This window comes from Pseudonaja textilis, chromosome 5 (genome assembly GCF_049901715.1).
Source record: "Pseudonaja textilis isolate UNSWEBS1 chromosome 5, rPseTex1.2, whole genome shotgun sequence".
Taxonomy (NCBI): Eukaryota; Metazoa; Chordata; class Lepidosauria; order Squamata; family Elapidae; genus Pseudonaja; species Pseudonaja textilis.
Genome location: NC_141994.1, coordinates 52288147 through 52314164, shown reverse-complemented (window position 1 = coordinate 52314164; position 26018 = coordinate 52288147). Strand labels below are relative to the sequence as shown.

The 26018-nt window shown below is 36.0% G+C and overlaps 1 protein-coding gene and 1 long non-coding RNA gene across 3 annotated transcripts in view; one reads left to right on the top strand and one right to left on the bottom strand.

Moving 5' to 3' along the window:
* The window catches only part of ABTB3 (ankyrin repeat and BTB domain containing 3), a 231597-nt gene extending 217592 nt beyond the window's left edge, over positions 1 to 14005 (top strand). For both annotated transcript variants that reach the window (XM_026695343.2, XM_026695352.2), the window contains 5 exons: positions 3125 to 3227; positions 4341 to 4422; positions 7839 to 7907; positions 8542 to 8655; positions 12842 to 14005. In XM_026695343.2, coding sequence (XP_026551128.2) covers positions 3125 to 3227; positions 4341 to 4422; positions 7839 to 7907; positions 8542 to 8655; positions 12842 to 13051 — 578 coding nt within the window. In that variant the 3' untranslated portion in view covers positions 13052 to 14005. The remainder of the gene's footprint in view (positions 1 to 3124; positions 3228 to 4340; positions 4423 to 7838; positions 7908 to 8541; positions 8656 to 12841) is intronic.
* A 2235-nt stretch (positions 14006 to 16240) lies between these two features.
* LOC148125649 (uncharacterized) lies at positions 16241 to 25968 on the bottom strand. Its single transcript, XR_015743901.1, has 4 exons — positions 25895 to 25968; positions 24621 to 24714; positions 20014 to 20091; positions 16241 to 17617 (listed from the first exon to the last, which is right to left on the bottom strand). It is a non-coding gene; the product is annotated as an uncharacterized LOC148125649 (long non-coding RNA).
* Between the last annotated feature and the right edge of the window lie 50 nt (positions 25969 to 26018).

Below are 26018 nucleotides of genomic sequence, written 5' to 3'. Positions count from 1 at the left end.
TCAGTAGAAATCAAAGAATATCCTAATGAGAGCCAAAGTTATTTATTTATTTATTCAATTTGTACAGCTGCCCATCTCACATTTGTGCCCCTCAGCAGCTCACAACAATTAAAACAATTATAATAATAAAGAATATAAGTAAATGCAAGAAGTGTATACCCACCCTAAAACCACTATTAAAAACAAACAATAAAATAAAATAAAATAAAAATACAGCCAGGAGATGAAAACAAGCAATAGTTAAAACCACCAGAAAGGTCAACATCACTATTTTTCCTTTCCTTCTTTTCCATTTCCCAATTAAATGTCAGTCATTTATTTCACTAATTTTCCACTTTGGAATATGGGTATGAAGAGTAGATTTTAACAATGATTTTATATCCATTTTTCTCCCAGATATCAAACTAAGAGAAAAGACATTGTTTACTGTGTTTAGCAGAACCTGCATTCACAACAGTGATAAGCTGGCAATTCTATCTGTGTTTGGTAGCCACTTTCTTCTTTAGACTAGTTTAATATGTTACAAGCAAATTGGATATATGAAAAATTGAAGGCTTCTAAAGCAGTTGGTATTTATATATATATGTTGGTATAGGTAGCCACAGTGCAGCTTGGAAGCTTCCTTTGCGTTATTTGAAATTTCTGCAATATATTGGTAGTCTTTGACTGACCGCCATTTATTTAGTGACCGTTTGAAGTTACAGCAGCACTGAAAAAAGTGACTTATGACTGTTCTTCACACTTACAACCACTGCAGCATCCCAATGGTCATGTGATCAAAATTCAGACATTTGGTAGCCAACTCATATTTATGATGGTTGCAGTGTCCTGGGGTCATGTGATCAACTTTGGGACCTTCTGACAAGCAAAGTCAATGGGGAATCCAGATTCACTCAACAGCCACATGATTCATTTAACAGCTGAGTAAAGAAAGATTGTAAAAGGAGGCAAAACTCACCTAACAACTGTCTTGCTTAGCTACAGAAATTTGCCTAATTGTGGTCGTAAATCAAGGACCTTGATTTACACATTTATTTACTTATTTATTTCAAATATTTATTTATCTTCTCTAACTTAGTATCTTCTAACATGTTCCTATAAGCCAAGACCAGTATGATCACTGCTATTGAAGCTGAAGACCAATTGTGTTAATAGAGATCTGGTGGTTTAGACATAAACAAGAGTATGGACAAATAAAAAATAAGCCATCCCTTATATATTGATATAAAATGTATAATTCTACCCAACTCCTTTCCCAGGACTTTGGCAGTTCATAAACCTCCCAAATATGCAGGAAAAAAGTAAAGCAATATATAATATTGAATTTTATTATGCAGCGTGTGACAACCTTAAATATAAAAATACTGTACTCCAATATTTACAATTCTGCTCAGAAATGTTAAAAAATACAAGTGTTAGTTTAGAAATAAAATAAAAAATAAGAAATAAAAATGGAAACAAAATACAAACTGTTTTCTTAATGCTGGCCTTGGGCCTCATATAAAGACAGCAAACAATGATTTTTATATTTTTATTTCCTAGGAAAGAGGTTTATGGGATTGTGTTCCCAAGATAGCACAATAACTTGACTAACTAGGGGACTGTGGATGGTCTTGGAAATGGGGCATCATTTCTCCTTCTGTCTCAGACAGCACAGTAACTTAAATTTATTTATTTATTTTTATTTTTATTTATTTATTTTGTCAAAAGCTTACAATACAATAGAAATAAGAATAAACATAGTTTAAATGTAAGACATAGGAACTAATAATTGGGGACAATAGGACAGGGAGTGTAGGCACGATTGTGTGCTTATGCATGCCCTTTACAGACCTCTTAGGAATGGGGTGAGGTCAATAGAAGTTAGTTTGAGGGTAAAGGAGTGGTGTTTGAGCAGGTGGCAACAGAATCAGGTAGCGAATTCCAGACATTGACCACTCTTGCTAAAATTGTATTTCCTGCAATCAAGTTTGGAGTGGTTTACGTTATGTTTATATCTGGCGTGTGCTCTTGTGTTGTTGTGGTTAAAGCTGAAATATTAATTAACTGGTAAGACATTGTAACATGATTTTATGTACTATGCTTAAGTCCAATCTTAGCTGGCATAGTTCAAGGCTGTCTAAGCCTAGAATCTCAAATGTGGTGGTGTAGGATATTCTGTTGCAAATAAAGGAATGTAGTACTCTTCTGGTAAAATACTTCTGGACTCACTCAATTGTATTTATGTCTGATATACAGTGCGGATTCCAGACAGCAGAGCTGAATTCAAGTATTGGTCTAGCAAAGGTTTTGAATGCCCTAGTTTGCAAATCAGTATTACCAGAGGAGAAACTTCATAAAATTAAATTTACAACTCTTAAAGCCTTTTTGGCAATAGTGTTGCAGTGAGCTTTGGCGCTTAGGTCATTTGATATGACAGCTCTAAGATCCTTGACAGAGTGAGGGTCATCAACAAGGTTATATCCGCCTAGCTTGTATTTGGTATATAGATTTTTTTAACCAAAATGTAGGACAGAGCATTTGTTGGTCGAGATTTGGAGTTGCCAACTGTTAGACCATTCAGACACATAATCAAGGTCTTTTTGAAGGATGGTAGTATTGACGGTAGTGTTGAATAGTTTTACATCATCAGCAAAGAGCACGCAGTTGTGAATAAGGTGATCACAAAGGTCATTTATAAAGAGTGTGGGTCCTAGAACACTCCTTTGGGGGACACTGCTGATAACTGGTGCAGGGTTTGATAGCTTGAATTAATACTTGCTCTGAAGTATGCATGTTACCTTTAAAAATAGTTTTAGAATCTCTTTCAGTGATTTGAAATGCACTGAGAATGACAATATTTGAGTATATGATCTATCAAGAACTTCCAACTTGAGCAGAGGGTTGGATTAGAAGACTTCCAAGGTCCCTTCCAATTCTTTCACTCTATGTTTTGTGTTCTTTAAAATAACTTCAAAGGTGTATTCATCTTAAATTACTGTCTTTTATAATGAGGATCAAATATATTGATGTTTTAATTTATTCCAGTTAAAGTGTCTTCCCCTTGATTGCTTTTTTTGTTTGCTTTCTTGTTTGGGGATGTGGTTTTTTTTTTAATTTGGTCTGTTGTTTTGTGTCATTTCAGATCCTCATTTTCTCAACAATAAAGAGATGTCAGATGTTACATTCCTTGTGGAAGGAAGACCATTTTATGCTCACAGAGTATTACTATTTACTGCATCCCCTAGGTATTTATACATGTTTATAGATGAATATGGCATAAACTTAATTTTAGTAGTTTGGATTACAAAAGGCAGGCAGCTTTATGGGTTACCCAAGAGAAATTTGCAATTAAGATTATATTTCTTCATTGGCTGAAGAAATTCCTGATGATTACTGCATATCTCACTGCAATAAATGTGACTAGTTGAAAAGTGTGATATAATCCAGAAAGGAACATCAAAGCATAAGGAGAAACAAGACAGATCAATCAGGAGATTGGTATTGTTCTTAGGGAAACTATGTTCAGCAGCAAAAATATGTTTCTGCTCTAATTCTGCTCTAATGCTAAGTCTTACAATAAAAGTCAGTATTACAATACATCTCCAGATTAAATTTGGAGAAATTTGCTTGCCATTATGAATGTAGAATCCATTGTGGTATGTATGATTAGACACTAATTTTTCTACTAGCTTTGGAGATAAAGGTAGATCTTTCTGGACAGTACTCCAGCAATCCCTATCACAACCACAACTGGAAGGAAACTGCTATTTTTTTTTACAATTATGAATATAAGGTATTGGGAGCCAAGCACAATTTTTTCTCTTTGCCCCTTTCTATGAAGCAGGAATGGGGGGTTGGCTGTTGCTGAAAGCACTTGAGATGACTTCCAGAAAGTATTGATAATTACCATTTTCTTACCCTTCTCTGAAACACTTCAGTTCTTGGCTACCTCCTTAAAAAGAGTGGTGGAAGCAAAGAAATTAGATACTACTTTAATATCTAATTTGGCCTTCCAAATGAGCTTTTGGAATTATTACTCAGCAGAAAAACTGACTATTTGAACAAGGCTGGCTAGTACAACTTGTGGTCTGGCATTCTGAAGTTAAGCAGTTCATAGCTTTGGCTGCTACTGACAGACCCTGGAGCATATCTTTTCTGCATTAAAAAAGTGGAATATATGAGTCTTCAATGGATAAGTAATATCCTTGTGTGTGAACTTTATACCATGCTGATGCAAAGGCTACTTTTTACCCCAAATCATTTCCCCCCTTTCCTTTGTGGTGGTGTTTTGTTTTTTACAAATTTATACATTACAAATTGTTTTGGAATAACAAATGTATTTGGATGTTTCTCTGTAGGTTTAAAGCCTTGTTGTCCAACAAACCTCCCTCTGATAGCACTTTCATTGAGATCAGCTATGTGAAGTATCCCATTTTCCAGGTAACGTTGAATGTCTCAACTAATAATTAGAACCAGATAAATTTCCTGAAACATGGACTCTAATTACTGTTTTCTAATAGCAGCATTTCAGCTTTGTTATTTATTGGAATCAAACTGAATGATATTGATCTACTTTTATGTGGCCTGGCCATAGAATTAAATATTGTAGCATTTATGTAGGAATGGTAATCAGGTTTAAAAAGTGGAATTATTAGCAAAGTTTGAATTCCAAGGTCAATTAGAACAATGGTTTTATTTGCTTGTTTGATTGTTCGACTTTTGTCAGACCTTAATTATTTTGTAAATACAGGTAGTCCTTGACGCAACTGAGACCAAAATTTATGTTGCTAAGCGAGGCATTTGTTCAGTGAGTTTTGCCCCATTTTATGACCTTTCTTGTTAAGTGAATCACTGCACTTGTTAAATTAGTAACATGGTTGTTAAGTGAATCTGGCTTCCCCTTTGACTTTGCCTGTTAGAAGGTTGCAAAAGGTGATCACATGACCACAAGACACTGCAACCATCATACATATGAACCAGTTGCCAAGCATCAGAATTTTTTAATGATGTGACCATGGGGATGTTGTAACAGTTGTAAATGTGAAAAACGGTCATAAGTCACTTTTTTAGTGCTGTTGTAACTTTGGTCACTAAATGAACTGTTGTAAGTTGAGAACTACCTGTAAGTGAACATAGTGAACTTACACTATACCCCTTCTTTGTTCTCCTATTTCACCCACAAAAACAACCCTGTGAGGTGGGTTAAGCTGCCAGAGAGGGACTAACCCAAAGTCATCCAGCCATTGTTTCATGCCTAAGGCAAAACGAACTTACACTCTCCTGGTTTCTATACCAACAGCTCAAACACTACACCAAATTGTACTCTTCATCTGGCCACCATAAATATTTTAAGGAATTTCTGAAGGATCTGGGGGAGAAAGGGGCATCTCTCCCAGCAGGAATGTATTTGAATGTTAAGAAACCCAACAGAGGCTCTTGAAGATACAGGTGAAACTCAAAAAATTAGAATATCGTGCAAAAGTTCAGTTATTTCAGTAATGCAACCTAAAAGGTGACCCTAATATATGAGATAGACTCATTACATGCAAAGCAAGATAGTTCAAGCCATGATTTGTCATAATTGTGATGATTATGGCTTACAGCTCATGAAAACCCCAAATCCTCAATCTCAGAAAATTAGAATATTGTGAAAAGATTAAATATTCTAGGCTCAGTGTCCCACTGTAATCAGCTAATTAAGCCATAACACCTGCAAAGGGTTCCTGAGCCTTTAAATGATCTCTCAGTCTGGTTAACTAGGAATCACAATCATGGGAAAGACTGCTGACCTGACAGTTGTGCAGAAAGCCATCATTGACACCCTCCATAATGAGGGAAAGCCTCAAAAGGTAATTGCAAAAGAAGTTGGATATTCCCAAAGTGCTGTATCAAAGCACATTAATAGAAAGTTATGTGGAAGGGAAAAGTGTGGAAGAAAAAGGTGCACAAGCCGCAAGGATGATCACAGCCTGAAGAGGATTGTCAGGAAAAGGTCATTCAAAAGTGTTGGGGACTTTCACAAAGAGTGGACTGAGGCTGGAGTCAGTGCATCAAGAGGCCACCACACACAGATGGCTCCTGGACATGGGCTTCAAATGTCATATTCCTCTTGTCAAGCCACTCCTGAACAACAAACAACGTCAGAAGCATCTTACCTGGGCTAAAGAAAAACAGAACTGGTCTGTTGCTCAGTGGTCCAAAGTCCTCTTTTCTGATGAGAGCAACTTTTGCATCTCATTTGGAAACCAAGGACCCAGAGTCTGAAGGAAGAATGGGAAGGCACACACTGCAAGATGCTTGAAGTCCAGTGTGAAGTTTCCACAGTCTGTGTTGATTTGGGGAGCCATGTCATCTGCTGGTATTGGTCCACTGTGCTTCATTAAGTCCAGGGTCAACGCAGCTGTCTACCAGGAAATTTTGGAACACTTCATGCTTCCTTCCGCGGATGAGCTTTATGAGGATGCTGACTTCATTTTCCAGCAGGACTTGGCACCTGCCCACACTGCCCAAAGCACCAAAACCTGGTTAAATGACCATGGGATTACTGTGCTTGATTGGCAGCAAACTCACCTGACCTGAACCCCTTAGAGAATCTAAAGGTCATTGCCAAGAGAAAGATGAGAGGCATGAGACCAAACAATGCAGAAGAGCTGAAGGCTGCTATTGAAGTATCCTGGTCTTCCATAACACGTCAGCAGTGTCACGGGCTGATAGCTTCCATGCCACACCGCACTGAGGCACTAATTGCTGCAAAAGGGGCCCAAACCAAGTATTGAGTACATATGCATGCTTATACTTTTCAGAGGTCTGATATTGTTCTATGTACAATCCTTGTTTTATTGATTGCATGTAATATTCTAATTTTCTAAGATTGTGGATTTGGGGTTTTCATGAGCTGTAAGCCATAATCGTCACAATTATGACAAATCACGGCTTGAACTATCTTGCTTTGCATGTAATGAGTCTATCTCATATATTAGTTTCACCTTTTAAGTTGCATTACTGAAATAAATGAACTTTTGCACGATATTCTAATTTTTCGAGTTTCACCTGTAGATACCTTCTGCCTTTTTCCATGATGCTTTCGTACCTTCTCTCACAAGCTCCATTTGGTTCTCACTCAGCCAGCAGTTCAAAACCATATAAAGATGCAATTCTTTCACAAACTTTTAATTGTTCATTGGTTTTATGCCACTTCTAGTGTTTATGTTTTTAGTTCTTATATTTTGCTTTTTAAATTTGTTTGGCTGCCTTTAGCAATAATAAATCAACCAAATGAACATTTTATTTCAGAAGTGAGCTCCTTCAATTACTGGTATTATACATTTCTTTTTAAATTTCTCATATTGAGGTTTTCAGAAGTGTGAATAATTAAGTGTTCCTTAATTATTCTGAAAGAGGTATGTTAAAGAAAAGTTGCCAGGTTTAGCTTGCCTTTCATAGGAGCATGATTGGCAGAGATTTACCAGGTGAAGGCTTCCCTTGTGTTGCATTTGCATACTATAGTGAAATTTTTCCTTGCCCTGCTTTAGCAGACTAAAATTCTTCCCACATAATTGCTGCTAAATAGAGAATATGAGCTCTCTTAGAAAGAACATTAATTGTTAATTCTATAGCTTTGTAGCCAGTAGGTTTCCTTTTTCAAGAATCCTTGAGTAAAAATAACAGAAACAAGAAGTACTCCCCAGGCATAAGAGTTAAGGGTTAACTTTTCAATATATCTTAAAATGTATTAATACTATTTCATTTTTTTCTGTTTTCTATTTTGAAATAACATTGATTTATCACTTCTACCTTGGTGTTCAAAACTATAGCAGCAAATTATTTTTGTAATTTATGGGGTTTTTTTGTTTCAGCTTATTATGCAGTATCTCTACTGTGGAGGATCAGAGTCACTTCTCATTAAAAACAATGAAGTTATGGAGGTAAGAGGCACCTTATTCTAAAAACTGCTATTATTATTACAAGTATTCTAAATTGCTAGATTTGGCTGAATGAAAGTATTTGGTGGTGACATCAATGATAAATTAATTGAATTTATTCAGATTCCTGGAGTTGCTTTGGATGATATGGGTGTCTGTGTAAATGTGATAAATAGATGGATACAAGTCTTTCTTACATGTAGATTCTTTTTTTGACCCATAGATTTTTTTTTTCATTTGTAAAGTGTCCCGAATATGCTTTTTCAGGAGGCAACTGGACTTTCTTGGTTTTTTTTTCTGAAGATGTTTCACTTTCCCAAAACTTTCCAAAAGAAAAAAAAAAGAAAGCCCAGTTGCCTCCTGAAAAAGTACCTTTGGGATAACCATGACTTGGATGACTGAGAATCTACAGACATTTATAAAGTGCTGTAAAAGCACGCAATCACTTGGTAACTTTGGGGGGAAAGAAAAAAAATGAACAAGATACCACCCATAGTTTTCAATTTCATTAGATACTCTTTGAAATACTACAATATGTACAAAGACAGACCAAGAAGGTGAAAAAGAAATATTTTTTGTTGCCCACAAAAATGATTACTGTCCCCAAACATGTAATAATCTTTTTCTCATTTTTCAGCTTCTATCTGCTGCTAAATTTTTCCAGCTTGAAGCATTGCAGCGTCATTGTGAGATCATCTGTGCAAAAAGTATCAACACAGAAAATTGTGTGGATATTTATAATCATGCCAAGGTAACCCAATATTATTGCTCATATATATTCATTGGTGCAAGTATCCATGCCCAGCCTCAGCAGAAAATGTTCTTGGACAGGTGTCAAGTTCTAATTGTCGCAATTCTGGCCTAATTTTTGCCTCTGCTTTGTTGCATCTTCCCCTGCCATTACAGTGAGAAATTGCTCACTGTAATGGCCAGGTCCAGTTGTAAAGATTCTTGCCATCCTTCCCAAAGGCATTCTCCTGGGCAGTTCATAACCATATTGGGACTTCATAACTATACTGGGACTTAAACAAATATGGAGAGAAGAGTATTGAAATTCTAATGAACAGCAATAGGACTTGGCTCACTCCAGCTATATATGACATGGCTATTAATATTGTGTATATCATAATCCATATGGGAATTTAGCCCATTTAATCCTGAAGAAATGCAGCCAGGGGATAGAATTAGGGTTAGGATTAGTATTCTATGCAGATAAGACTGCTGCTCACTTTTTGCAGTTATGTTTTTTTTTAAAAAAAAAACTAAAATTGATGAACAAACAATATGCCTACCTACATACAGATCCATTGTACTCTTCTTTTTTGGGTATAGCAATGGGTATTGAATGTGTAGAGTGAAAGGATGTAATTTCAAAGCCCATCTCCCAGAAGATCTTGGATTTGTACATTGTGGCCCACCTTCTACCAGCCTTGTTGTAGTTTATCACTGCCACCACCTGCCTTCCTTAGAGGATGGCTTTACTTGGTGGCCTCCTAATCCCAACCTATAAAACAGATGCCTTGCCTTTCAGCAAGAGCAGGAACAAAAGAGGATAAAGGAATTCTATGGGGCCACATCCTGTCTCTTGGCTAGAAAAAAACAGTCCTTGCTTCTTTGAAAAAATTAAGTAATTTCACAAGTGATTTTTTAAAAAAAAAAATCAATTAAAAATAAGAAAAAAGAGACATAAAACATGCATAACTTTAGGTATTTACATATGGAGAACATAGTCAGCATGAAAAATGAAAACACAGTGGTGCAAAAATTACAAACAATGCTTAATAGGAATTTCACACACAAAAAAAATAGAGAAAAAGTTGCCCATTTTGATCAATGATATAAGGATTGAACTTGTGTAGTGACACTAATTATCAGATTACCCATAACCCTTGAATACATGCAGAACAAAAGAAATTAAAACAGTTCTCAACTAGCTCATTACTATCCCTCTAACAATCTGCAGACACCTACAAGGGTTAACGCTTATTAAACCAAAGAAATAAAATACATGATTTAAAAAAAATAGAAATATGGTTAAATCAAATATAGAACAACGTCATTAATTTTCTGATAGGAAGCAACCTATTGTGCTTCCACCATATTGATACACCTTCTCATATATTGCCTTTTCTTTAAACTACCTACCTTTCTCTTTTTAAGCATTTTATCAACTTCTTCAGTCTTCTCATTCTTTCATTTTCTTCACATGATCAAACAACCTTAGGGGGTACTGTTTTCATACTAGTCTTATCAATTTGGTTTCATTAATTCATTAATTCCATATCTCTTCTTCAGTAACCCATTTTACTTACTTACTTAGAAGGGGCTGTAAAGCAGTGGCCTCCAACGTTTTGGGCACCAGGGACCAGTTTTGAGGAGAGAGGTTTTTCCACAGACCTGTGGGAGTGAGGTTTCCTGTATTGCCCCGTATGGGCTTTGCTTGTTTGGATGGCCTGGTTTCTGGCTTGCCGCAGACCAGTGCTGGTTCATGGACTGGCGGTTGGCATACCTGCTCTAAAGCCCTATGCAGCGGTATATAAGTCTAAGTGCTATTGTTATAATCTTTTTTCCCTGTGACACTCTTATTTTCATTTCCATGTAACACAGTTTAGCAGGAACATGTTCTTCTACACAAATATTTTCAGATGCTTAGATCCAACAGACCAGATACTACCTATTATTTTTCTAGCAACATTCATCTTAATGTTTTTCCATTTTCCCTGCTTTAATAAACTTTCTGTCAAGGTATGCAAATTGAAAGCTATACAGATTTCTATAAAACATTATTTACTGTATTTGTAAGTTGCAATTGTCCACTTACTCTGTTAAACAAGGTCTGTGCTTTTTGTTGCATCATTTTCATTATTATGGCTCATTACACAGTCAGCCAGATATTCAGACTGGATTTGGCATTTTTATCCACTTATCGAGTCCTTTCCAGAGACCTGAGATTGGCAGATGTTGATATTTAATGATGTTAGAGGTATTGCCCCAGGATATAAGCTGTTCCAAACAAAACTGCCTTTTTCAACTACCTGATGGTGAATTTGTCAATGCCAATGATGTTCAAATGGTGCTCCAGTTGTTTTGGGATTGTACCCTAGGCACCGATCACTATTGGTACTACCTTTGCTTTCTTTTGCCACAATTGTTCTCATTCTATTTGCAGGTATTTGTATTTTGTTATCTTCTCCAGTTTTTTTCTCTTCTTGCTTCAGGTCCTGCCATGCCCACTATCCAAATGATGCAACGAAGACTTCTTTTTTTTTTTGTCTTTCTTACTGACAATTAAATCTGACATGTTATATGGCAGGTGCCTATCTGTTTGAATCCTAAAGTCCCAGAGCACTTTAGCTTCTTTGTTTTCTATGATTGTTGCTATTATTGCTAGAACATGTGCTATAAACATGTTCTATGACTATGTGCTATTATTGCTCGAACAGTCCCACCAGTTCTTGTTTGCAGGCAAATGGTATTTCTTGCAGATCTTCCAATCCTTTTGCTGCTACTAGGTCATGCTGTTGTTTGCCATCAGTCTGCGTGATCTTGCAGTAGTTGTCTGCAACAGGCACTGTTTCTTCAGCTTCTTTGCAGAAGTGGCACTTGCTGTCGCTGTCTTCTCAATTCTGGCTTTGTATGCAGTTATTCTTAAGGCTTGGTCTTATGCCACCAGAATTAGCTCTTCTATCTCTTCAACTTTCCTGCTTTTAACCATTGCTAGATCTTGTTATTATCTGTTTTCCCTGCTATTTTTTAAAATATACTGGCCATGTAATGCTTTATCTTCCCATTCCTCTTTTATCTTCTTCCTTTGGTCTTTACTGTAGGCCAGTTTGGTATCTTCAGTTCTCAGTAAGCCTTCCTAGCATACTAGCTTCAGTACATTATTAATATTATTTGGTGCCTTTGATGGATGGACTTGCCCTTGCAGTTTTCTTGGCAACATTTAAGAAGTGATTGGCACTTACCTGCTTTATAGAGATGAGAGAGAGTGACCTGCCCAAGTCACCCAATTGGGCTTGTGCCTAAGGCAGTATTAGAACTAACAGTCTCTAGTTTCTAGTCTGTTGCATTAACCACTACATCAAACTGACTGGACCATACAGTCTTCTTAAGTGTTCATAAATCACTTGATTCTAAGCCTACAGCATGACATTGTTTGCATACAATAGTATGCATACATGCATCCCCCCAAAGGACATATTTCTGTAATGTCACAAGTATTCCATATACATTTATCCATCAGTACAGTATCATCCAGCTTCACTTTTTGAGCAATCATTGTCTTGTATTTTTTTCTTATGCATTATTTCTTTCACTTCATAATTCAGAAAGCATTCTTTTTCGTATTTCCAATTAAATAGTCTGATACATTTGTGAGTCAATCTATAATACAATTCTTATCACTGTGTCCAAAGCCATTTTCAGATTGTTTTTCATTAAGTTTATTTTTTATTCAGTTCCATTCAATTTTAGGAAGAACTCAACCCTTTAACATTCCATATAACAAGAGACAACCATTATATCTTGTTAATACAACTAAATCCTAGTGGTGTAGATTTTGGGTTTAACAGACAAAATCAGTTGGACACAAACTTGGTCCAAATTATTACTATATTGGGACTTGTTAAATCCTCGGAATAATTTTCCCCTTACCAGATATATTTAATACCCAGAAGGAAAGATAAAAAACTGGTAAATTAGTATCAGGAGGACAGATTAAATTCCATATTCTTTGTTCTAAGAGAGATATTTGTCACATAAGACAGTATTACCCTTGTAGTTCTACCTTAGATTGCCAAGAGATATTGGATACTATTGAATAAGCCTGAAGCACTGTGGGCTAAAGAATTAACTTCAGTGAGCAATTACCGTATAAATTTGTATATTTATTTGTGTTTCTTTTTCTCTTCCTATCCTTCATTATCCATCTTCAGTTTCTTGGAGTCACAGAACTAGCTTCTTTTTGTGAGGGTTACTTTCTAAAAAATATGATGGTCTTAATTGAAAATGAAGCTTTCAAACAGTTGCTGTATGACAAAAATGGAGATTCACCTGGCCAAAATGTTCTACAAGATTTACAGAGGACGTTGGCAACACGGATCCAGTCGATTCATTTATCATCCTCGAAAGGTTCCATTGTATAAAGTTCTGGAAGTGTTTGAAGTTTCATCAGAGATGCTGCATGTGAAATATTGCTGTTGTATTATCTTGAGCAAATATATAATTCTTTTCCTACTGGAATATTACATTGCGGTTATGGGCCAAAGGTGCTGCCACTTACTTGAATCTTCTTTTGGGCAAGATGTTGTGGTACAAGTGACTCCTGGGCATTTTTGGAACTACAAGAGTGCATTGGTGTCCTATGAATAACATGTTTTTCACATTCTGGATGCAAAAGTGCTGTTGTATAGCTAACGCCAGCAGAAGATGGGCTAAGTGCTGGTAAAGGGCAGAAGTCCTGAAAGAACAAGAATGCCATGGAACAATTCTTTGTCAAAACCAACACATCAGATTTTTATTACACAATGTTCTGTTCTGTTTGTTATTTTCTTGTTTGGAAGGAGAGGCTAAGCCCCGTAATACCTCCCACTTTCAAAGTCCATTGTATTACACATTTAAGAAATATAGGACTGGATTACTTGCATATTAGCAAAATTTTAAAAAAATGATAAAGACTGTTAAAAATGTGAAAATGTATTTTCACAATTTGTTAGTGGGATTTTTTTTAATGGTTCCTAAATAAATGGGATGGTTCTAAATTGTTTTCCCCAAAAGATATATTTAAAATTGAATGTAATATGTTAAGTTTGGTTATTCTTTTGTTTTTAATGGTGAAACATGCACTGTGTAAACATATATATGAAAATGGTTCGGTTCATCTGCTTTCTTTAAAACTGATACAATCTTGCCCAAATGTTCTGATTACACCAAAGAGGTGCAACTACCAAGAATTTTAATATTTGGGGTAGGGGGAAATCTGCATGCTAGTTGTGGTTTGGGACTTAAAACAGCAATGAAATTCAACATGCATTTGCATGGTAATGGTACTTGTGAAATGTTATGTTTGTGCTTAATTTTTCCAAGAAAAATGACAATGCAATGTTAGTTCACTGTCAATTCAATTTGTGAAGATATATTTCAGGGTTTATTTTCTGGATGCATACAATTCCCACAGAGTAGAGTTTTAAAGATGAAGATTTCTAGTTATATATGAAAGGTCAATCCTGGGTCTTTATTAAGGGAAAAGATGGTATTTTGTTACTAGGCAGAGGTTATGATCAAGATGATTTATTTTAATTATATATTAAATATATGCTATAGAGGGATTTCTTGCCATAAATTCAGAATGAGTCAACTATATGCTTACAGAGGCCTGTACCAGGCCTTGGATTATTCAGTGACAAATATTTTTAAGACAACTTTAATAAGTGCCACACAAACTCAACAATGTTGATTGGATCAGCTGTTATTTTGTGAACTGTAGGTACACTAGATTCCATCAGAATCGTTTATCATGCTAACTTTCCTTTGATAGAAATGAATTATGGCTGGTTCATAAGCTTTGAGATATTCGTGATGATGATGACACAAAAGAACAATTATATTCTTTTATAAAGGTGCTACTTCTCATTTAAAGATTTTTTTAAATATATACTGTAAGCAACAGCATTTGCAAAGGTGCCTAAACTACCTTAGAATTCTACAGGCACAGTTTGGTGACTGAACAGTGAAACGTCCATCTTGCCCACCCCTGCTGTACAGTCTGTAATTAGCCTCTTCCTTTCTCTGAATATTGCAATGCTTAAAGGGGCAAGAAGCTGACCACTGCTGTGACTGTCTCCTTGCAGTCCTTCCCTTGTGGCTGTGCTTCCTAGTAAGTAAGACAGCAGGTGGGCTGTTATAACATCACATCTGAAAGTCCTGTATGTGTTAATTGCCAAGTTGCCAAACAGTGGTTCAGGATGTAGGATCATGCAACACTAAAAGTATATGAATGGGTTGTTGTTGTTTTTTACCAAGCTGAGGATGCATTCTAAAGCCAACTTCCCACAACATGCTAGAACCAGGCCAACACAATGAGCCACAATATGGTTTGGCTGGGCATAGCATGTTATAAGAACCCAGCCATTTATTTTGTGAAGTCAGGTTTAGAGCTAAGCTTGTAATGGGAAACTAATTTAATCTAAACCGTTATTGTGATGTAACATTTTGTGAATATAAGAAACAAAACAAATGGTCCTGTTCAATCCTGAGGGCTTGTTCTGTTTTGAAAGGAAAAAGGAAAGTTAAATGGCATTTGTGAAAACAGTTAAGACATAATAATTTCCATCTTAGCGGTACTGGCCTATAAATACCAAAGGAACTGGGACAGAGAAGAAGAAAAAAGCTTGTAGAATGGATCCCCTTGATAAGAAGTTTAAAAATCCAGAATCACAGAGACTCTTGCACAAATCTCTGGATTCTCATATAATGGGGAAAAAGCTACAGGCAGTCCTCAACTTACAGCAGTTCATTTAGTGACTGTTCAAAGTTACAAGAGCGTTGGAAAAAAGTGACCTATGCCCTTTTTTCACACTTACCACCATTGCAGAATCCCTATGGTCAGATGCTTGGCAACTGACTCATATTTATGAAGGGTGCAATGTTCCAGCGTGATGCGATCGCTTTTTGTGAACTTCTGACAAAGTCAATAGGGCAGTCAGAATCACTTAACAAACTGTACTGTAACTTAACAACTGCAGTAATTCACTTCTCCAGTGTGGCAAGTAAGGTCGTAAAATGGGGCAAAACTCACTGTCTCACTCGGCAACATAAATTATGAGCTCAGTTGTAAGTTGAGGACTACCTGTAAGTTGAGGACTACCTGTGCTTCTCTGCTTTTTCCAGTGTGGCTGCCAATGGCTTTCCCCCTCTAATTCACCCAGGGCCTTGGAGGGATTTCAAAAGCTCTGCCATGTTTAAAGGGGGAGGGCAAGTGAGATCCTTTCTGGGCTACTCAGACATGGATGGCACCAACTACATTCTTTCATCCTTTTCTGACAGGAAGAGCATGGTGCAAGACAAAGCAAATTAAAATGGCCTAGTTAAAATTAGCGGAGGATTTGTCCACCTATATTACTGCTGCTTTTCCGTGTTCTGCCACTGTCTTATTATCACATAAGTTCCTAGGAACTGGGACTCCCAGTTGTCTTCAGGAGAAAGAAAGATGGTGATGTTTTCTATTTCTTTCTTTTTCAGTGCAAATTAGTAGCAACATTAATAGCAACTATTTTGATTATTCCTCCAGAATTGATGTCATGTTCCAGTGTCAGATTTCTATTTTACATATTTTTGAAATTTAAAGTATGCTTACCATTTTATTGATGTTGCAAACTGATTGAAGGATTTAGAATCAAGACAGAATTTTGTGCCAAATGTTAGCTACATGATCATGTGGTCAATGGCAAGGTTTATTAAGAATTTAATGGACTACGAGGCTGGTCCACTTCTTTTGCTGTGTCTGCAATCTCCTAATTGAGAGATTGCTTTCATCCAAGTTCCTACTTCCAATCCTTCTGCAAAGGCTCAAGTGTTGAATAATAAGCTGCTGGAAACATCTGTGTGTTAACAATGCAACACTCATCTTATTAAATAAATAATTAGATAACTAAAAAGACGACCTAGATCATATAACTAATAATGATTTAACATCTGTTGTTATTCATGTTGTATATGCTTTTGCTGTACAGTTTCAACAGGAGCCATTTGTACAGTATATCTTTTAAAAAGATGTGTATTATGTATTAATCAAAGAAGCCAGCCATACATGATACTTTGTCTTTGGCTTTGACTGCCTCCTAAAGAAAAGAATTCCCAATATTGAATTTTCATCAGTTTTATATTTCCATTAATCATCATATTGTAGGAAGGCAAGTAAAGATAAAAGTTAAGTCCATACATACAGATGAGACAGTACTATAAGATAGAAGAGTAAAGTAGTTGGAGAGGAAAATAGTTATATTTTGATATAGTGACTTAATGACTGATCATTTAATGACCAGTTAAAGTTACGATAGACCCCCACAAAATCTACTTATGACCAGGCTTCAAAGTTCTGATGTTGCCTCCCCCCATGATCACATGACTGCATTTTGGCACTTGGCCACCAGCCCACACATAACCATTTACAGCCCCTCACAGTCATCTAACTGTGATTTACAACAGTTTTGCTAGAAACCAGCACTTCTGGTTATGTGGTAGCAAAAGCCAGCACATAGTGGACAATGACTTGCTTAGTAACCACCATTAGTTACCACTGTGAAAATGGTCATACAATTGGGATGGTCATATAAGTTATTTGTTTTATGACATAACTTAACAATCGTACTTCTAAACTCAGTTATGGTCATAACTCAAACAATATCTGTCTGAAATTAAATGTAAAACTTAAATGGGAAGGAACTTACATTCCCATACAAAGGACTATGGCTGGTTTTTACTTGTCTCCAGTTACATAAATATGTTTTTTATTCTCACACACAAACTCCAATATCAAATGAAAACTCCATTTATCAACTCATTTTCACTAAAAAAAAAAGTGGGTTTGTCTGAATGCCTAGTGAATAGCTTCATTTATTCAGCTTCTTTCCTTCATGTTCTGAAATCATCCCTTTGGCTGTTTTTGTAAGATGGGACTTCAAGAAATATGGCACATTGAGAAAGCGTTTGTACTGGGGAGAAAAAAAGGCATGTTATGTATTTATTTTTAAATGAAACCAGAAGTCACAGTCAAGTAATGAAAAGCCTAAGCAATGAATACCTGCAGAATAGTTGGTAATGAACAAACATGTTTGGTAAGCTGAACCCCAGTTCACAAGGTCAGATATTTAGGAATCTAAATCTCTTTGAACTATGCACATAAAATATGAAATGTGACTTGCATATGCCTATAAAGTCAAGACAATCCCAAGGTTGCAATCAAATTATTTGTACCACATGACACAAGTAAAAAAAAAAAAAGATGAAGCTTGGCTTCGACAATCCTAGTCAACATTTTGACATTTTTGACACCCAATGCCTCTTCATGCAACATTTAACACACGTATTGGGATAAGTTAAAGCTTGTGGCTGTATCTATATCGAGTAGCAAACTACATTTGCCTTTGAGTACCATGTGAATTCTTCCTAAGCCTTCAACTTTTATCAACTGCCATTTTTTGGACATAACAATATTTATTCATTTTGCCACTTTCCTTTGAAATTTAATTTCCAGATGGGGAATTTAATCTGCATGTAATTAAATGAATTTTATCTATTTTCATTAAGCTGCCTTTTGATAGACGATGAAGTGGATGTTTCATGTTTAATGCAATGCCTTCTGTTTGGTGTGGCTACTGGTCTCCAAAGATTTACAGTTCTGCCATTTCAAAATAGACTTTAAATTTCAGCATTTAGATTTTTCAATGGCATCAATGGCTGCTGTTTAAAAGACCCATGTCATTTTTTCACAATAAAAGTAATGTGTAAAGGTGGGATACCCCATAATCTGGTTTCTTTTCTTCAGAAACTGACATTAGCCAGCCATTACAGACTATATACACATTTACAGTTCCACACACACATATTATACATTTCTTAGACACCTTTTTTGCTGGGCTAGAATCAAGATGACTGGAGATGGCACACGTTTTGAAGATTTATTACTATTAAAGAACTGACTAGAATAGATTAAAGTAAACAAAATAAGACAAAATTCCAGCCGTAGCTGTCATACTGCATTTAAGATTCTATTTATTTCCTGACTCACACTTAAGTATGATGCTGTAGAATACTGAAGCCCTCATTGTGGCTGTATTCTAAAAACAATTTTGGCTACATTCAAAGTATAGTTTTGATGGTAAAGTATTTTGGTAGAGATTCATGTTATCCAAAGCTCTCCCTTTTCCTGACAGTAAAAATAGAACAAATACTTTGAAATATTGTAATGATACCTCAAATCTGCTGACTGAATTCATCTCGCTCCTTATTTTTTCTGCCCCTGTTCTCTGAAGTTGCACACAGTCTAGTTTAAAGTTTCAAAAATGCACTATAGCAATAGTGTATTTATAGTGGATAAATACACTATAGTGTAGCTTTAGGAAGTATCCTAGGAAGTAACTATAGTGTATCTTTTTATGAAGTATCCTAAATATTTTTTCCTTAGATATTTGGGTGCTCTTTGAATAAATTGAAATTTTATCCAATACATTGCAAACTAAAATATTAAACAATTATCATATTAGACTTCTACAATTCTATGTACTCTATGTATAATACATAGATCAGAATAACAGATTGGAAGGGACCTTGGAAGTTTCCTAGTGCAACTACCTGCTAAAGCAGAAGACCCTATAACAATTTCAGACCAGTTGCTGTCCAGTCTACTGAAGGCAAGCCATTCCATTGATTGTTCTCACTGTTAGCAAATTACTCCTTAGTTCTAGATTGTTTGCCTGCACAGCACAGAGTGTACTGATGATGTTATCTAGTTGGGTAATGAAATGTCTACAAGAAAACAACCAAATTGAGAAAGTACCAAGATCCTGGAATTTATATGCCCTAGACTTGATTTTTCTTTGCTTAGCTCAATAATAATAAGGCCAATCGCAAATACATGTATTCTTGATTAGAAATTAATATGGCAAAATGAAATTGGGCACTACATGCTACTATCAGTAATGGTTGTCTGGCCAACCTCGTTCTCACATTAAAAATTACTATTAATGCATTTGGGGCCAGTCTTTCTGATAAGTGTGCACAAGTCAACCATATTAAAGAAGTGCTACAATAAACAAACAATCTTTGTGACCTGATATCCCCCAAACTACTGAGAACTTGATGAAGTTTAACCTCTGGCCAATGAGATGAAGAGAAGACCCACACTTGGAATCCCTTTAATTAAACAATGGCATTTATCCAGAACCAGGAAGTGTGCTTTTCTGTGGTGATACCTGTCCACTGGAATATAATTCCAGAATATAAACTCTGGAACACATACAGTACAAAAAATGTTATTCCCTCTTCCCCTTGAAAGGTCATGTAAATTATATTAATGACAGGAGCAGAAAAACTAATTTTCTTGTCTTACTCATTGAACTGTGTGCAGGGTTCTGATGATATCCTTTATTTGGGTGCCTCAAAGTTTCTCCACCAAAACATCCATCCTCTGTTATCAACAAAATCAATTATGAGGGAAATGATGAAAGCAGTTATGCGACGCTCTATTTTTTTGTAGTAGAACCACTCTGTGATTGCCTTTAGAAAGCCACATTTTCTTTTGGATGAGAGAAAAATGCAGGAAAAAGTATTTTTGTCTTTGCTTATTTTGACATTAATAGAAAAATCAAACTTGTCAGTAGTGCAGTATAGCACCAGCCTGGTGATAGTCTGAGATCAGGCAGATGTTTATTCAAACTCATTATTAATAGGCATATATAACATGATTTAGGATCTACAATATTATTCTGATGCTTTGAGTGATTGTGGAGAAAACTCTCCCAAAATTGCTATAGCGTATTTCCAAGATAAATCTGCTTACAATACCAGCAGACAAATTGAATAGGAGCTAGAAAGTATACTTATTTACATGATTATGCTCTCAGTAAAGATCTTTATCAAGTATACTTTCCTCTTTTCTGGAAAAAAATAAACTTAAATTCTTCATGCAAAGATTTAATCAGGCTTATTGCCCTTGTTCTAAACCAGACAGTTGGCCATTAACATGGTGTCAAACCAATAAAATTATATTCCAGCAGGCATGACAATTTGAAGGGAGGTTGCATTGTATTTTCTGCATTTTTTTTCCCCCAAAAAACAATGCAGGCATGCTAAACTTTAATTTAGTGTATTTCATTTATATCCCCTCAATTCCAAATGGGACAGGTTTTTCCCACTACTTCCAGTGCTGAAATTTTGTATCACCGTATCCTTTGCACCCCAGAAAGCACAACAAAAACCACTTGAAAATAATTTATTCACTCCTGCCCTAAATTTATATGATCAAAAGATGGTTTAGGAATATTGTTACAGTAGGTATAGTCTTTAACTAAATTGATAGATTAAAGTTATATACTACCAGACAATTTTTCTTCATCAGCAATAGAAAGCAAACTATGACCTTTGCTTTGGTAGAATAGCCCAGAATGCTAATCTACCAAACAGCATTCTAGCCCAGTCATAATCCTGATTCTCCTCATTCTTTTTATGCACTTTTGTTCTATTAGATACTGTGGTATGGAAATAGCAAGATAAGATTGTGTTAATCATGGTCTGGAGAAAAAACATGAGCAGAGGTTAAAACTTGAGTTGCCAAATTAGTCCAGCAAATCATGGTGATACAAAGCTCTGAATTTGTATTCATTTTCTGTCTATAAATAGACTTATTCCAAAATATCCATAGTGTTAGTGATGAGGCTTGACGCTGACTAAATGTTACAGATTGAATAGACCTCCATTTCTTAATTCTGAAGCTGTGTTTTAAGCTACTAGAACTTTTAAGAGAGTTCACCTATTCATTGCTTGTTGGTGATGGGTAAAAGTGCAGACATGTTTAACAGCTTGCTGTGATGGCGAACCTATGGCATGCATGCCGGAAGTGGCATGCAGAGGCAGCTCCCCAGCACGTATTCACACGCTGGCCAACTGATCTTCGTGTATTCAAGAGCACTGGAAGCCAGAAGAGCAGCCCCCTGGCATGCATGCACGCACGGCCAACTGGTCTTGCATGCATGTGCATTAGAAACCAGAAGACCAGGTGGCTGGCGTGCATGCGCACACTGGGAAACTGAGCTTCCAATTTCTGGCACTCTCATACACGCACACTGGTGAGCTGCTCTTCTGATTTCTGGTGAGCTCGCACGCTCCCGTTTTGGCATTTGTTGCCAAAAAGTTCACCACCACTGGCTTACAGCAACATTTCTAAACTTTGGCAACTTTAAGATGTCCAGTTTTTAATGCCCAGAATTCCCCAATCAGAATTGGAAAATTGAAGTCTACAAATCTTAAAGTTGTTGAAGCTGAGAAATACTGACTTAGAGAATTTAACATCCCACTTATTAAAAGTTATGGAAACAGTGGAGCAATGGCAATTGTGGAAGATTAGAGAGATGTTGAAGGAGGGGAAGAATTTCAAAACAATGGATTTTAAAGGAAATATATTATGGTACTTGATTCAGAGTATGTTGGAATTATTTTTTCAGAATTATTTTTAATGAATTCAGACCAACTAACAAGTACATGCAACATGTGAATGAAAATGAAAAATGAAAGAGAAAAACAATTCTAAATTGTATTGTAAAGTGACAAGGCATATAATAGAATGTGACCCACCTCTTGACTGAAATTTAAATTGATATGTAAGAATTATATAAACCTGTTTCTTTCAAACCTTATTTGTAACAGAGCAGCATGAAAATCCATTTCCTTCTACAACAAATACTTTTGTTTCTTTTCATTTTAGTTAACCTACATCAGCAAATCAAATGAGTGGTTTTAGTGATACCTGTTGTTCTGTCAATGCAATCACCCATGTAAAAAAATAGTATTAGTTGTAACTATAGGGTTTGTTGCCAAGGATTGCATTGATAGTAGCTGGCAGTTTGTTTTATGTCAATAGTCTTGTGGCACAAAGGAGTTAAGCTTTTATAGCTATACTCAAAAGTGTTAATTTTTGTCGGCTTCAAGTTTCAGCATGATGACTTAATTGTTGTGTAGATCTTACAAATACTGATTTTGCAATAAAAGATAGCAAAGAACAAAAAAAATTGTTTGGAACACACCAGGGTCATAAAAGAAGTAAAATACATTGCATCTTGATTTTTTTTAAAAAAATACTTGCTTATATTAATATGCATCTTCTATCCTGCTGAATTGATTATCAGTGGTGCTGTGCACTACTGAAGGAGATCCAGATCCTTGAGGTAATGCTTCTAGGTGGCTTTCAACTTTTGTAGTGATGAGAGCCTTTTCTAATCAGTTTCTTTATTGCACAGGACCTGATGGTTTACTCTGAAGTCTTATCCTCTGCAAATTATAGAACTCAAAAGCTACAGAGCAGCCTGGTGCTTATATAGAGGTGAAAAAATCACAGGAACTGAGTGTGCCTCCCTAGAATGTATCTTGTGCTACCCCTGCAATGTTAGCATTTCCTACAACACAGATTAAAACTCATAATATTTATGGTGGTTTAAATATGAATGCAATCAGGTAAAAAGGGAAGATTTTATGTGGTGAAGACAACCTCTGACTTCAAATGATCCAGAATTCTGGATCAGACTTAATATTGGTTTGGAGATAATACTTGTGTTGGCTTTTCCTGTCCCAACCCTCAACCAATGGTCAAGTGCCTCAAATATAGGGATCTAAGATAGATATCTCAAGAATTTATACTGGTGGTCAGTATTGGTAGAAAATACTCTTAAATCCTATTTTTGGATTTGTCTTTAATAAGGACCTGGTAAGATGGGAGAATGCTTTAATATATATCAGAAGGGACCACAAAAAGAATAACAAAAATACAGTGTATGTACATATTTATCAATTGATTAATGTTTCTGTATTTGAATGATTTTGGTAGTGTCAACAAGTGATTGCTCCTATTGTGTTACTGTTCTAAAATTATTTGCATGACTTCTGGTATATTAAATTCCTTAAGAAAGATATCTATCTCTAATCATATATCTGTCTACACACACACACACACACACACACACACACACACAGTCAGCCTGCAAAACATTCTTGTCAGATCAGCCATGTTTTGTGCAAATTGTATATTACTGTTGTGAGCAACAATGGTATATGATCTTTAATTAATTGTTGGAATTAAAATATGTTTTTATGGATAAACTTGTCTTGTGTGTTTAGACAGCAAAACCCTATATTCAACATTAGCTATTAATTTTGCAGTTTCACAAAAGAGAGAAAATCTTTTCCCGGCAGTGATTAGAATGCAGTACTACACGTTACTTCTGCTGACTGCTGGTTGCCTGCAATTTGGTAGTTCAAATCTCACCAGGCTCAAGATTAACTCAGCCTTCCATCCTTCCGAGGTCGGTAAAATGAGGACCTAAATTATTGGGGGCAATAGGCTGATTCTGTAAACTGCTTAGAGAGGGCCGTTAAACACTGTAAAGCAGTATATAAGTCTAAGTGCTGTTGCTCTTTTCATTGGATCTATAGACTTAAGTTTACATTGGTTTGTGACTTTAGTGTGCCATGTCAATCCAGATATCATGGTCAAATTATAATTTAACAAAACACAGGCTAACCCAATGAGTGAAAGAAATTGGAACGCATTCTGATAATTCGGAACTCTTGTAAGGGAAGTCACAAAAAGAGACATGAACAATGGGAAAACACAAGGAATAAAGAAAAAGAAAGAAAGAGAAGCAGGAAAACAAATACGGCCGTTTTTAAAGCCTTGATTTGTGGTGTCATAATTGGCTGAGTTTGCAGAGTACAGTAAGCTAAATTCCAGTTTAAGCAAGAAACCACTTTATACATTTGTTTGCACCACAATATATATTAGTGTGAGATGTGCTGTGGTAAGTTGAAATCTTATTCACCACAATTTCTAACGAACCATAAGTTCTCTATCATCTTTGCTGCAACAGACTTACATGACTACCATTCAGCAAAATTAGACCCTTTGCTGTGATTGCCATAACGATAGTCTGCATATAAACTATATTGTACCTCTTCGGTTTCTGAATTAGATACAGTAGTTGCATGACATTTATAGTCTCCAGGGAAGTCAGATCAGATTTCAGCATTCAGGATCGTGCAGTGCCTTTATTAGAAAAAACAGCTTAGCTAAAAAGTGGGAACAAAACTTTCTTATGAAACATGCCAAGAAAACTATAATACTATACATGTATAAATATAGGTAGTCCTCAACTTACGTCAGCAATTGAGCCCAAAATTTATGTTGTTAAGTGAGAAATGTGTGAGTTTGCCCCATTTTACAACTTTTCTTGTTACATTTGTTAACTGAATCAGTGCTGTTAAATTAGTAACACGGTTAAGTGAATCTATTTTCTCCATTGATTTTGCTTGTCAGAAGGTTGCAAATGGTGATGATATGACCCCATGATACTGCAACCAACCCTTGTCAATTGTCAAAACATCCAGATACAATTCACATGACCATGAGGATTCTGCAATGGTTATATGTGTGAAAAATAGTCTTAGGTCACTTTTTCAGTGCTGTCGTAACTTCAAAGTTACTAAATGAACTGTTGTAAGTCAAGGACTACCTGTAATCAAGAATCAATTCAACTGCAACTTCAAATTAAATTAAAAATATCCAGATCGTCAAGTACTCAAGTCCCTAATCAGCTTCTTGCAACTGTTTTTAATTGGCAGCATTATACAGTATTTTCTGTTGTTATGTTTCCACCTGGCAGGTCATATTCGAGTTGGGCGGCCATATAAATGCTTTAAATAAGAAAATATAATTTTTTTATTGGCCAAGTGTGATTGGACACACAAGGGATTTGTCTTGGTGCACATGCTTGGTGTACATAAAAGAAAAGATACATTTGTCAAGAATCATAACGTACAACACTTAATGATAGTCATAGGGTACAATAAGCAATCAAATCACACTAGGAAACTGTCAATATAAATCATAAGGATACAAGCAACAAAGTTATAGTCATAGTCACAAGTGGGAGAGGATGGGCGATAAGGAGTGATAAGAAGATTAAGAGTAATAGTGCATAAAGATAAATAAGAAAATAAGTACAGTAAGCCTAAAAACAAGTCTTCCTAGTTTTATATCGGTCAGAAAGCAAAATGGAAATCCGTTCCAAGTATAGTGGTAATTTAGACATGAGATTTCCCACGAGTTTTATTTAATTCCTTCCCTTTGGGGGTGGGTGGAGGTGTAAGAAGGGAAGTAACATTCAATCTGGTAAGAAGTCGAAAGGTGCACAATACACAAAAGAGCAGTTGAGTCGCTTCCTAACCGTTTGTCGTCCAGGTTGGACTTGAAAGGGTTTCCCTCCCGCCCCTCAAATATCTACCAGTGACGTTGCGGAGTGGGTGGGGCATTGCCACGATCTCTGTCTCGATAGCGAAGGGGCGGAGAAT